Genomic DNA, 12,750 nt, shown 5'->3' with positions numbered 1-12,750 from the left:
TTTGGAGTTTGTATTCTTCCTCAGCATGGTTGCTTCAGATTGGGAGGGAAAGGCTCACTTTCCCTTTGCCCCCAAGATGACCATTGTGGAGAAAGGGGAGAGATTTAGGCTCAGAGACAGGGTGCCAAAGGGCACAGGTTTTCCCGTAGCCGCAGTCTATTTAGAGAATACGGACGAGATCAACTGGCAGAAAAGGGCTGTTGCTCAGTGGTAGACCACATGCAACAAATCTTAGGTTCAATACCTAGTAGCACTTAAGGTCAGACTGGGAGAGGCTCCTGCCTGAAACCCAGGAGGGAGAGCTACTGCCAGTCAGTGTTGATAATATTGTGCTAGATGGACCATTGGTCCGATTTGGTATAAGGCACGTTCCTAACCGGTATGTTGGGAAAGAGATTTTTCACTCCTTGTATCACCTGCTGCTCTGACTTCCCTAAACCAATACAATTAGCCTTTATCACTGATCAGGGTGAACATCTGTTTGTTGCCCTCTGCTGCTGGGGATATTGGTTGGTGCCAGGAAGACATGCACAGGTGCCACACATGTCCAGTGCGAGTCTTTTGGTTTTTCAGCACCCTGTCGGACTTTATTTGAAGGATGGGCTATCCTATATAGGAACAGTGAATTCATTCTCCAATGGCACCACCTACACACAAGAGGAAGCTTTCAGCAGGCTTGGGGGAACCCCAAGGTTTGCAGAAGTACAAAAATCTTCAGGAAAAAAAACCATCTTGGGGAAGGTGGGGGAGCCCCAAACTGCCCAGTAAGGGTTGGTGATACTTGTTGGGCACAGAATGCTGACTGACTGTTGGGGAGAAACAGAAAACTGGAAGTGAGGTGGGATGGAATGGAGTATCCTGGAAAAGGGCATGGCTGGTTGGCTGGAACCCTGAACAGGAGCACTCCGCACTGCAACACTTTGTTGCAGGTTCTGCTTGTAAATACTTAACATAAACAAACCACAGGAAGCTTTCCCACACTCTCCTAGCTCTTCAAATTGCTCAACTGGCCTAATAAAATTTTGGTGAAAGTAAAATCTGGCTGCATGCTATTGCTTTGTGAACCAGTAGAGGGCACAACTGCATAACATGCCAGCAAAACAGATGAGTCAGCCATGCACCTGTAGCTCTCCAGCTACCAGTTGCTCTGCTTTTGGTTTGCAGCCTCACTGGTGGATAGGAAAGATGACCTCCATCATGAGCTCCAAAGCATCTGACGGTCTCTTCACACATTATGTATTTCATCCATGGAAATACATGGACACTTTGCTTCAGTGTGCAAAATAGGGTGAAATCCACACCTTGATTGTCACGTGCGATTATTGCACTTGTGCGTGTTTCATTTTGTACCTGATTGTCTTTTTTAGCCCTGGATGTTATAAGTGGATTACAGTATATTATTTAGTCAGTACGTTGCTGTCTTAAATGTTACCTGTCCTGGGCCTTTGGGATAAAATCTAAGTAAATACTTGCATTTTCCCAGACATTTCCCTTGATTGCAGCCTTTAGTGCAGGGGTGGGGAACTTGTGGCCCTCCAGATGTTTTGGCCTACAGCTGCCATCAACCTTAGCCAGCATGGCCAGTGGTGAGGACTGATGGGAGTTATAGGCTAAAACATCTGGAGGGCCACAAGTTGACCATCCGTGCTTTAGTAGATACAGGCAATCTTTAGTATGTTGCGTATACTGCACACTGTACATCCTGCTCCCAGTAGATGGTGCCATTGTCCCCTCTGTACATTCCGTGGTGGTTGTCCACAGCTTCTTTTGATCCCTGGCATCTCCAGTTAAAGGCTTTTTGGTAGCAAAGCTGAGAGAGGCCTCTTCCAGAGAACCTGAAGAGAGCCATGAGAGTAAGTCAGTAAAAGTATACCTTGTTTATCATATAACCTGGTAGGCATGTTATGACTGGGGCAGAGTGGAATTTTTGTTCTGCTTGGCAGTGAAGCAGTCTGGCAGTTGCTTCAGCACACATCTTGCAACTCTGCCCACTTTTATATTTTAAAGAATAAATACATTACAGCTTTATTGTGAATTATCAGATGTATGCCAATGCTTCAGCACATACAGGGTGCGGTGTGTACCCAGGACTGTTTCTTCATGTGAACTAGCTCAGAGGCCAGAGAAAATAGATAATAAAGAGAGAGTTATTTAAAAGCAAGTTAAAGAAAAAGGGAAACATAGGAACTGTCATACTGGGTCCCACCAATGATCTTTGTAGCCCAGACTTTGTAGTCCAGACTCCAAAGTCTGTGAAACTGTAATCTTCAGAGGAAAGCGGTTATGTACTCTATTGTTTGATTCCAATTTCTGGTCATAGGAGGCATATGAACACAGTAAATTATGTTTATATATAATTAGAGGGTAAGGAATAAAGATACTGGACCCAAAGTACGATGTGGGAGATCAGTGGTTGGCCACCATAATATTAACATTTGTTGCAATAACTTCCAAGCCATCAATGGTGGTAGCCTGTTCATTGGAAGAGAAGAGAAAGCAGGCACTCCTTACCATGTACATTTGCCATTGTTTCTGTGTCTACTAGTAAAGGAGCAAGGAATAGATCTCCGGATGTTCTACCCTGTTCAGCCATTTTGGGTTGAATGGGGTTATTACTGCTCAGGCTCATTGTCTGAATAATGCCTGACTTAAGGACACCTGTGTTGCAAATGGCTGGGATTACGGGGTGAGATACAGCCTGAGACTTAAAACCTAAATGCAATGTCTAGAACACCTTTATTTAGTTCTAAAATGCAGTTAAATTAAATCCATTCACACTTTCCACCTTCACTGAAATAGTTACTAATGCTGGAGCAATAGAACCTGGCGGTCCACCAGATTGTATATTGTGAAGCAGGAGGTGTGCTAGCATGCTAGCCACTTCTCTGGTGTCCACGTCTTCCTCTGAGTTCGGGTGATTTTGATGTATTTTAAATACTTTTCCTTCCAAAGCCCTCCCATGATGTGGGAAAACGCGTTTTTGACTATGTGTCCTGGTTGTACATTAATTGGGTTCATCTTATCTCTTGTGGAGATTCCTCTTGTGTATGCTAAAGGCCATCACCTTTCCCTCAGAAGTTTTGATGGCCACTTTACCTGCTGGCAACATACGACGTTTGCCTCAAGCTTTAGGCTTATATTGCAAGTCTCTTTGTCCACTGTTTTCCTCTTCCAAATTCCACTGACTTAACTGCATCTTGTTGTCCATGTTTCCTGGTCAGCTTTGCATGCGCACATACCTGTTTTTCCAATTCTTCAGCCTTTTTCTTCTTGTAGCTCTACAGATTTCTTTTGGTAACTTTTTCCATTCAAACCTCAGGAACGCTTTCACCCAAAAGGGTGACATGATATGATTTTTACATGATACCTCTGCCATGCTGGAGGAAAAGCAGATGCTTTATGTCCCCCTAATGCTAAGAGGGTGCAGGTAGCAAATGCACTGGATTTGAAAGAGGGAAGTACCACTCCTTCCACCTTCTCAGTTAATAATCACTCTGGGGTATGAAGCTCCCCAGCAAAAGAGAGGGGTTACAGCAAGGTGGCTTTCTAAATTCAGGTAGGCTCATTAATGTGTAGAATCCAGGATTTATCTTAATGGCACTTATCTAATTTTTTCCCCTCAACTAGTGCTACACAGAGATTTAGTGGAATCATTCTTACTGTCATATAGACTTCATAAGTAAAAAGTACACTCTACCTTAGTGTTCAGGCTCCATATACTGTGTGAACTATTTCTCCTAGCCCCAGAACTCAGCAGGCTCACATTGTGCTATTGTGGGGGCGGGGGGGGATTTCCCAGTGATTAATTTCTACGACCACCTCTGTGATTCCTTACAGCCCCCCAACTTGTTCAGAACTAAATACCTAGGATTTTAATAACAGATAGATTTTATGCCTTCTAGCAACCATGGCAATCTAGAAGAACTCCCCATATAGGTATGTGCCATCATAATAAAGCATTGCTGTTTTTTGAGTCTGGAGGTTATTGCAGGGGTGGGTGGCGCTGATATCAGCTCTTGTTACTGCACATCAGGAGAGGTTTCCTGGTCATGCCTAGACAGAGAATTGTGTTGAGATCACCCCCTCCCCTGGAACCCTGAGAGGCCAGTTGGTAGGGCTGGAAAGTCTTGCACCCACTGGAGATCTCAGCTGTCACTTTTCCTTTGATCTGCTTCTCTCCAGACTGAAATGGGGCTCTTAAGCTCAGCCGGTACGATGAGAGATGGGCTGGTAGTCTGTATGTGAGCCTAATGTGTTCTGTGACAAGCTAGGCAGATAATCATGTAAAATATTATTTGAATATGACTGTGAATTTCAACACATTCTCTCTCTCTCTCTCTCGCTCTCTCTCTCTCTCACACACACACACACACACACGCGCGCGCGCGCGCGCGTGTTCAGGCAGAGAGGCACGAACATACACACTGCTTAAAATATGCATGCATATTAGACACTGAATGTTAAGCTGGCTTTTAAATAACTGAAACTTAATATCCAATTCTGATGACCTGTTAAACTTAAAGTAGCAAATAATGAGCTGCTTATTACTTGCTAATCAAGGGTGCGCTTAGGGTCAAGTTCTTCAAAGTTTGCATTGTCACATGCTGCACTCTTAAGTGCTTGTTTAACTTTATGTTTTGGCCTCAATCCAACAAGAAGCAACATGAAAACGGGTGCTGTGCTTGTGTTTCTCTGGACTGTTGAGAGTGATCCTGGGGCAGGCTCTTGATCCTCTGTTTATGGGAAGTGGAGTCTTCCCCTTTCCCTGACTGATGATTGGCAATACTCCAGCTCCACCATAACTACTGCTATTTACATGTGATTGTTGTATTTTATTGTGGTGCTTTTATTGTTTTAATCTTGTGACCACCTTGAGCGTATTTTGTTTCAGAAAGCAGGGTAGAAATAGAGGTTTTTTAGATGAGGCTGTATCTACTTCCAGTTTCATTGCAGAATTAAGATCGGATCTCTATACAAAGAGCTTTTCCTTTCTTTCCTTTCTGTACTTTCCGCTACATAACCTCTACGTGGCGCTGTGGCAAAGCAGAATAATGCACTTACACTAGTGGGGACTTTTGCTTTGTTTCGGGATGAAAACCCCCCCTGCACTTTCCCTGCTCCACCCTCCCCCCCCCCCCGCCGGAGGTGCTCTTGAAAAACAGAAGCGAACTTGGAGGGTCACAACGTTGTGTAAAGCACCCGTAAATAACTGAGCAAGGCATGACAAGTGCACAATAAAAGCCTCACATAGAACAGCCCATAATAGCAATGAATGAACTACTAGATTGTTCCTTTCAGCTTTGGAAAAACCTCATGAAGTACCCGTTTCCTCTTGGTAAGATCAGGGTGCTACATTCCCTTCCTTGTTCTCACTGGAGAAGATATAAAATTAATGCAGGCCCACCAAGATTTTTTTTAAATGGAACTAACTTCAAGAGGCTTCATGTACCAAGTGATGGAGCTGTGGTGAGCAGCACTGTTCTTGCTGCTCTGTGCAATTTGGACTACTCTTCCCTGGTACCTGTTATGATCACATGCCACTGTCTGTCCCTCAGTTATCCAAAACATATAATCCAAGCCTATAGTCACTATATATCCTCGTATGTAATCTGTGACAATGTAAGAGCTACTTCTACACAAAGGGTGTTCTTGTTTTTACAGACTTATAATTAGCTGAATGTTTTGGTTATTCCTCAGGGCATTTAGACAAATGATATTGTACTTTGTGTTTCAGCGTATGTTCTGTCGGGAATTTCAGACACTGGCAGTATATCTGTTTTTAGGATATTGATAGAGATTTGAATGTCTGGACCACCCCCACCCTGGAAAAAAATGGGTGATGGGGGGAGGGACCAGAAAAAAATTAAAGACCCATTTTTTTCCTAGGGAATTTTGAAAAATTGGGGGGGAAAAGGTTTCTCCCCTAATTGTTCTGGGGTTTTCCCCCAGTCTTTCTCCAAGCCTTCACATCTCTAGCTATTGACCAATAAGACATGAGAAAAACATATTTTAGAGTATTTAATTTGAGGATTCCCCCTTTAAAATGAGACTTTAAATGATGCTTATTTGAATTATTTATGTAAGACAATTAGTCCCGCTTCCTGTTTTTCATAGGTCCCTGGTTGGAAGTACTCCAGACCTCAGGTATCCCCTGAGCACTATGGTCCATGCATCAGCTGAACCTTTTGGAACACCATCCAGCCTTCACCGGGCACCAAAGAGCCGATTTGCAGCTCTGCGGGAAGAACCCTCCAAGGTAAAACTCCTGATGTTCGCCTTGCTCCTGCTAATCTCTAGCAGGCAGCTCCAGTTACGGCTGTATCTTGGAGCAGATCACAAAATCTTTGTGATGGCAACAGCTGCAGCAGCTGTCCTGTGCCTCTAAAATGAGGGGCTTTGGCCTTTCACTTGGCAGTAACAGCTGCAGACCTAACCCCCTCTGAAGGAAAGAGACTCCCTGTTGCGCAGAAAGGCCACTGGATGGTGGCCAGGACAGTACTTATGTGATGGGCTTGTGCAGAGGGTGGTGAGATGAAGTTTCAAAGGATCTTTGCCATGCTGTGAAATCTGGGCAAGAAAGAAGCCTGTTGTAGCCCTTACATTTTACTGCTCCGTTTGGGTGTGGTGGTGTACTTTTATTGTACTTTTATGGTCGTAATTATTTTTGGAAGCTATGTTGCAGTTTGGACTGGCAATGTATCCATGTTTTAAATACATGTTTAGGCATCAGTGAGCTGCTCAAAACAGGAATTGCTTGGATAGTGTAGATGTAACTACACATTTTGAGAAAATTAGAATGTGTTAGATATGGTCCCCCTAAGGGCAAATTCAAAGCTGAATGCAATTTGAATTGATTAAGTTTTATGTCAGTGGACTTCAGTTATTCCTCAGTCCAATCCACTTGCTAACAGCAGAGTCAAAGGGTACTGGCAAATGCCTTGGTGAAGCTGCTTGCGTTGGTGATTTATTTATTTATTTAGTATATTTTTATACTGCCTTTATTCCCCCATGGAACACTCAAGGCAACAAGTATATTCTTGGAAGAGTTCAGAGGGCTGACTGGTTGCAGAGTGAGGAGCAAGGAACCCCTTGTTAAACTCTCACGTAAGGAGCTAACAGTTCTGTGGAGGCCTGACAAATCCAGTACAAGACAGGGCACCTGTGACTTTAATAGCAGGATACAGGGAGGTAGACTTTTGGCTTCACCCCACTGTGGCACTGATGGAAATATCTAATCTGGTTTCTTGAAGATTGTGACCATTGATGTAATCAGCAGAAAAGTACCTGCTTGCTAATAGAGACACGGGCACTATAGAAAAAATAGTTTCTTATGCCTTTCCAGCAGTGAAGCTGTCAGACTAATTTTGATACACTTGTAGAAGGCTATTGTGAAGACCACCAAGTATTCTTTAGCGCATGCTTGATGATGCTTACAGCTATATTTTTGCATGACTTGTGGCAGACTACAGGAACAAAATCTGAATGTTTTATAGTTTGATTCTATGACCGTTTTCATTCTTTGTTGTTAGACTCTCTAGTCTAGGCAAAGCAACACACTGCTTGCTTACAGTGAGATGCCATGATGGTCAGTGAAGCACCTGCTGACATTCTTTCTTCTACACAATTAGTAAAGGTGTGGGGTGCTGCTCTGTACTGAATCTGGCCACTCTAGCCCCATACTAAGCCATATCCAGACTACCTTAACATAAGAAACCTGGCATTTCTCTTAGCCAAAGAGCCAAGGACTCACACTTGTGTTTTGAACTAATGTAATGGTCTGCCCTGTGCGCCAGGCATTCCTTTCAAAAGTAGGAGACTCTCAGAGAGCCTCCAGTGAGGCCCAGTCTTCACACAGTCATTTCAAGTTCATTTCAGTGAGGGCATTGTCAGCCCAGCCCATCATCTCAGGGCACAGCTATGGGCAATGGCATTCTTCCCTTTGGGCCCGCCCTGTTGGTATTTCAGCATGGTGGTGATGTTTCATTCTGATTTTGATCATGGAAGGTAATGCCTTGCATTGGCTATCTTGTGTTTGTGTTCAGGATTGGGAGCTTCCCCAGCCAGCTGGGGGCCTGACCACCACAGCTCACTCCTTCGACAGTGACCCAGAGATCTCTGATGTTGATGAGGATGATCAGGAGACAGTCTTTAGCTCTATGGACCTGCTATCTCCCAGCGGTCACTCTGATGCCCAGACCCTTGCCATGATGCTGCAGGAACAACTGGATGCCATCAATGAGGAGATCAGGTATGGAATGTACCAGTCAAGCTCATGGTATATGCACCCTATACATTTCTTTTGAACCTATGTGTATTCAGGGGGCAAATGATGGATGTATAAAATCAGAAAGTCATATGACTGGTCCCCAAGAAAGCAACAAGTACACAGGATTGAGATTTCATGAAAAGTCAGGAATAGATGCTGAGGGATGCAATCAGTGTCTGGGAGCCCCAAGCTATAATAATCAGTGTTTTTGAGGTTGTCTCCCAGAAAACATAAACCCTTCATTCATCTCTAGTCCCTTCTGAACATTTCAAAGCATAGATGACATAAAACAAAATATATTATTCTCTATAATAAGGGATGTAGACATGCACAGTTTTAACATTCTCTTTGGAGACTAAAAAAAGGTTGGAGGAGGAGCAGAACCTGAAGAAGATGGAGACCAGAGACCAAGCACAATTGCCTTGGAAATAACCAAGCCATGTAGGAACACAGAATGCTATTCTGTTTTTAAGCTACAAGTTACTGATGTTATCTCAGCACTGATGTTTACGTAGTGAACCAACATTGTACCAAATAGAAACATATCTTGTCCCGGCGTACTCATGCCCTGAGATCTCCTGCTATGTCAGTTAGAGGCAAATGAGTAACCCTCCTGTCCCAACCTCAGCCTCATAGTTGCATGCTCATTGCAAATTTTTGTGTCTCTGATGCCGTCAAGACAATTTCTTTTTAAATAAATGAGGAATCTGAAGCAAAGAAAGCTAGGTGACTTCTAGGCAGGAGTCCACAATGAGGTACAGAAAAGGACACCAGATGGCTTTCAGTTCCTGTTTTAATGTGTAATGAAAGTTACCTTGCAAGAAATATGGTGATGGATTAAACTGCAGGCTTCCCCAATCTGGTGCCCGCTAGATATTTTGGACCGCAACTCGTATCAGCCCTAGCCAACTTGGACAGTGGTCAAGAATTATTGGAGTTCTAGTCCAAAATGTCTGGAGGGTACAGGGTTGGGAAAGGCTGGATTAAAGCACAAGGAAGCTCAGCACCTTCAGTCATTGAACCACATCAGTATCTCAACTTTTAATACAAAGGTTAGGTTTTTTAGCACTTCAGATGTTGAAAGTCTTGAAAATCTGAGCCATGAGTAAGGAATGCAGAAGCGTGTGCTTGAGAGCCTGACAAAACAGCTGTTAAGAAGTAGAGAGAATCAGTCACATACCAGAAGCAGAGTTCTAGGCTCACTTCAGTATTTGTATGAGTAAGGTGGGACCAGCCTGCTTAGTTATGTAGATGCATGAGCAATGGAAGTCCTGGAGGAAGGGATTGGTGCCGTCTGGGTGGCACATGAATGCATGGTTCTGGGTTGAGTTTTTGACCCAGAGTCATGTTTTGCCTGGAATCCTCAAATGCCTCTTCCTCTTCCTGCGTAATGGGGGTAGTAAATAAGAAGGATCCCAAGTGGCACCTCTAGGGATGTTAAAATTGCCAGTTGTGCTGAAATGCCTATTCTCCTTTCAGGATGATCCAGGAGGAGAAAGAATCAACTGAGCTGCGGGCTGAGCAGCTGGAGAGCCGTGTCACCAGTGGTAGTATGGAGGCCCTGAATCTGACACAGCTACGCAAGAGAGCATCCATCCCCACCTCGCTTACTGCCCTGTCCTTGGCCAGCTCATCTCCCCCTGTCAGTGGGCGCTCTACTCCCAAGCTCACCTCTCGCAGCACGGCCCAGGACCTCGATCGAATATGCAGTATGACCCTGGTAAGCAGGGACAGAGAGGAGGGATGAGACACTTGGCCAGGAAGACAGGTGGGCTATTCAGTGACTTCCTCTTAGACTGCTGTCATTGCTTCCTGCTCTGGTCTGGGCAGGCTGCACAGCCCAGGACCTCAGGCCCTTAACATTGCCACATGGGTTCTATTTATTATGTCAAGGCATTTAATGACACAATTGCATGCTGGATGTTTTTCTTCAGAAGGCCACATCCACCATCATTAGTGCCCACCATTTTTTATGCTCTCTTCAGTCCAAGTTGTAGCAAACCTTTTGAAGTGCTAACAGTTTGCCTTCTGTCATTTTGAGCTAACTTCTACTCCTTTTGCATCTTGACTTTGATAGCCCAGTGACTTGAGGAAACACCGGAGAAAGCTACTTGTGAGTCTGTCAGTTTCTTTTTTTCTTTTTTTCCTGTTGGATGTCTGCTTTTGTTCTTCTTCTGTAACCCAGTTGCTGTTTTGCTCCCTTGCTAACCCTGTCATAGTAATGTTGAGCAGTTCTAGTGCACTAGCATAGTGGAGCTGGGCTGGCCATATTCTGGAAAACTTCTGTCTCCTCAGAAAAGTAGCAGCAGTCATTGCAAAATATTGTGCTATTTTAGGGAGGGACTCTGAATCTGCTTACAGTCTCTTAACTGCTTCCACAAAATGTGTACACGGAAAAAAGAAAGAATTGGCCAAGACTTTTCTGTAGGGTTGCCAGGTTGCAACCCAGAGAATTTGACTTTGCCTTTGTTAATGGTGCAGGAGGAGCTTGTGCATCTGCTACATCTTCCTCAGTCCTTCTGCTTACCCTCTCCCCTTGCCTCCTGTGCACCAATACTAAAATCCCCCCTGCAACAGGAATTAGAAAGATCAGGGAAGGAATGGGCAGGGCTGCACTACAATTCCAATTACAGATTTTAAAAATTCCTTATGGGTATAGTCACATGTGCTATTTTGTTTGACATACATACATACATACATATAATTGTTTGATAGTAAATGCACAGTTATTAGTTGCTACAGGAGATCCAGATATAAGTTTTAATGCAGGGAGATCATATTTTCTCTGCAGTCAAAGCTTCTGAATATTGCTGTTGAGTGAATGTGCTCCCCCATTATCAACTGTACCTTGTAGTGCTGTGTAAGTTATAGTCATATAAATATTACAGGCACCTATTGGCTAGTGCCTGTTATGACATAGATAACAAGCACAACTTCTACCCACCATGCCTGTGCCAGTTTGTGAACTTTAAAAAAGGTTTATTTCAAGTAAACACACTTTTTAAAGAGGACCTTAACCTATGATGATTGTCCTTGTCTCAAGTCAGTGCACCTCCTGTCACTGGGATTAGGTTTACATGTGCTGTATCAGTGCCTGCATCTGTGGATCTAGTAAAGCCAGGAGGTCTAGAATGTTTCACTAAAAAGGCAAACTCTGAAATCAGAAATCCCAATTTTTGTGACCAAACTAAAAAACAAAATGTATAATACATTAATATATGCATTGCAGGTGTAAAATATGAGAGTGGGGGTGGGGGTGAAAGGCAGGATCTGGGAGGTGAGGCTGGGACTCTGGAGGGCAATAAACATGAGGTCAGGAAAAATACGGAGTGTTGAAATGCCACACCTCGACTGCTGAACACAAATAATGTTTAAATTTCAATAGACTAGAAAATGTTGCAATTCCTGGACTGTATACAGACAGCAACTTTTGTGAGAGATGGAGACCTTGTAGTCCTTTCGTTCCAGTGGATACAAATGATTCCCCACCAGGTCTGCCTTCACTGCTGCTTTCCCAGTACTCAGTGATTAAATTCAGATCATCCTTTAGACAGCGCTATTGAAATGGCCGTGCATAAGCTGGCTGTGTGACTGTCATGAGCACCTGATTGGATAATGTCAGGTTTAGGCTGTAACTGTGTGTGTCCATTCCCAAACCTAGACCTGGAAAGTGTGATCTCCAGCTCAAGTCCCAGACATCCATTGTCTGAGCTAGAAGATAAGAATCTGAGACCTAAAGTGCAGCACGTGAAAAGTTGAAAAGACAAAGGCAGAAATTCTGGCCTTTAGTATCTGTACCATGCCTGTTGCAGGGGCTGGTGCTGTATTCTTCTGTTTCCTTCTGGAGCCTGAGCACAGGCAGTGATGTCTCAGTAGTAAGTCCCAAGGTAGCAGCTACAATTCCAGCCTCCCATCCCTTTTCCCAAAGGCATAATATGATTTACTTCTGACTTTAGTTCCCTTGCCTTTCTCCTTCCCTCTCCTGCCTTCAGTGTTTGGTCTGTCAGACACAAAGTCAGTTCTTCCCAGGTGAGGACTTCCCCAATGCATTGTCTGAGCATTGTTTTTAAAAGGGCTACTTATGTAGCCCTTTAAAAAATAGGGAACCAAGAAATACTGCTTTAATTCCACACGGTGTAAACTACTTTTAAAAAACAACAACACAGCCCAAATATTTGTTCCTTCATAGGATGTGCAGTTTTGCATGCACAACCAGTTTTTCAGTTTTTAAAAAGGGGTTGCTCCCCACAATGTGGCTCTCACCCCATCCATTTTGTTGACCAGTTATCCCACTATTGGTGTAGGTTTGTGACATAACCTGTAGATGCACTTATGGGGAGGAGATGCTCCCTTTGCAAAATTTTTCTTCATACACAGCTTTAGGATTCTGGAGAAGCTAGAGCTGGGTCAAATGTTTTGTCCCAGCTTCTTTTGGCAATTTGGGGTGTGTGGGTGGGTGGAAGGTGGGGGGACAAGGGCAAAAA

General features: G+C 43.8%; 1 protein-coding gene across 2 annotated transcripts in view; it reads left to right on the top strand.

Annotated features, from left to right (window-relative positions):
• The window catches only part of PPFIA4 (PPFI scaffold protein A4), a 167,555-nt gene that overhangs the window by 120,587 nt on the left and 34,218 nt on the right, over positions 1 to 12,750 (top strand). For both annotated transcript variants that reach the window (XM_084853671.1, XM_084853672.1), the window contains exons 14-17: positions 6,115 to 6,256; positions 8,043 to 8,248; positions 9,746 to 9,986; positions 10,344 to 10,379. In XM_084853671.1, coding sequence (XP_084709797.1) covers positions 6,115 to 6,256; positions 8,043 to 8,248; positions 9,746 to 9,986; positions 10,344 to 10,379 — 625 coding nt within the window. The remainder of the gene's footprint in view (positions 1 to 6,114; positions 6,257 to 8,042; positions 8,249 to 9,745; positions 9,987 to 10,343; positions 10,380 to 12,750) is intronic.

This window comes from Heloderma suspectum, chromosome 4 (assembly GCF_057233095.1).
Source record: "Heloderma suspectum isolate Gila_16-S chromosome 4, 16-S_ref, whole genome shotgun sequence".
NCBI classification, from domain to species: Eukaryota; Metazoa; Chordata; class Lepidosauria; order Squamata; family Helodermatidae; genus Heloderma; species Heloderma suspectum.
This window is presented reverse-complemented; position numbering and strand designations above follow the sequence as displayed.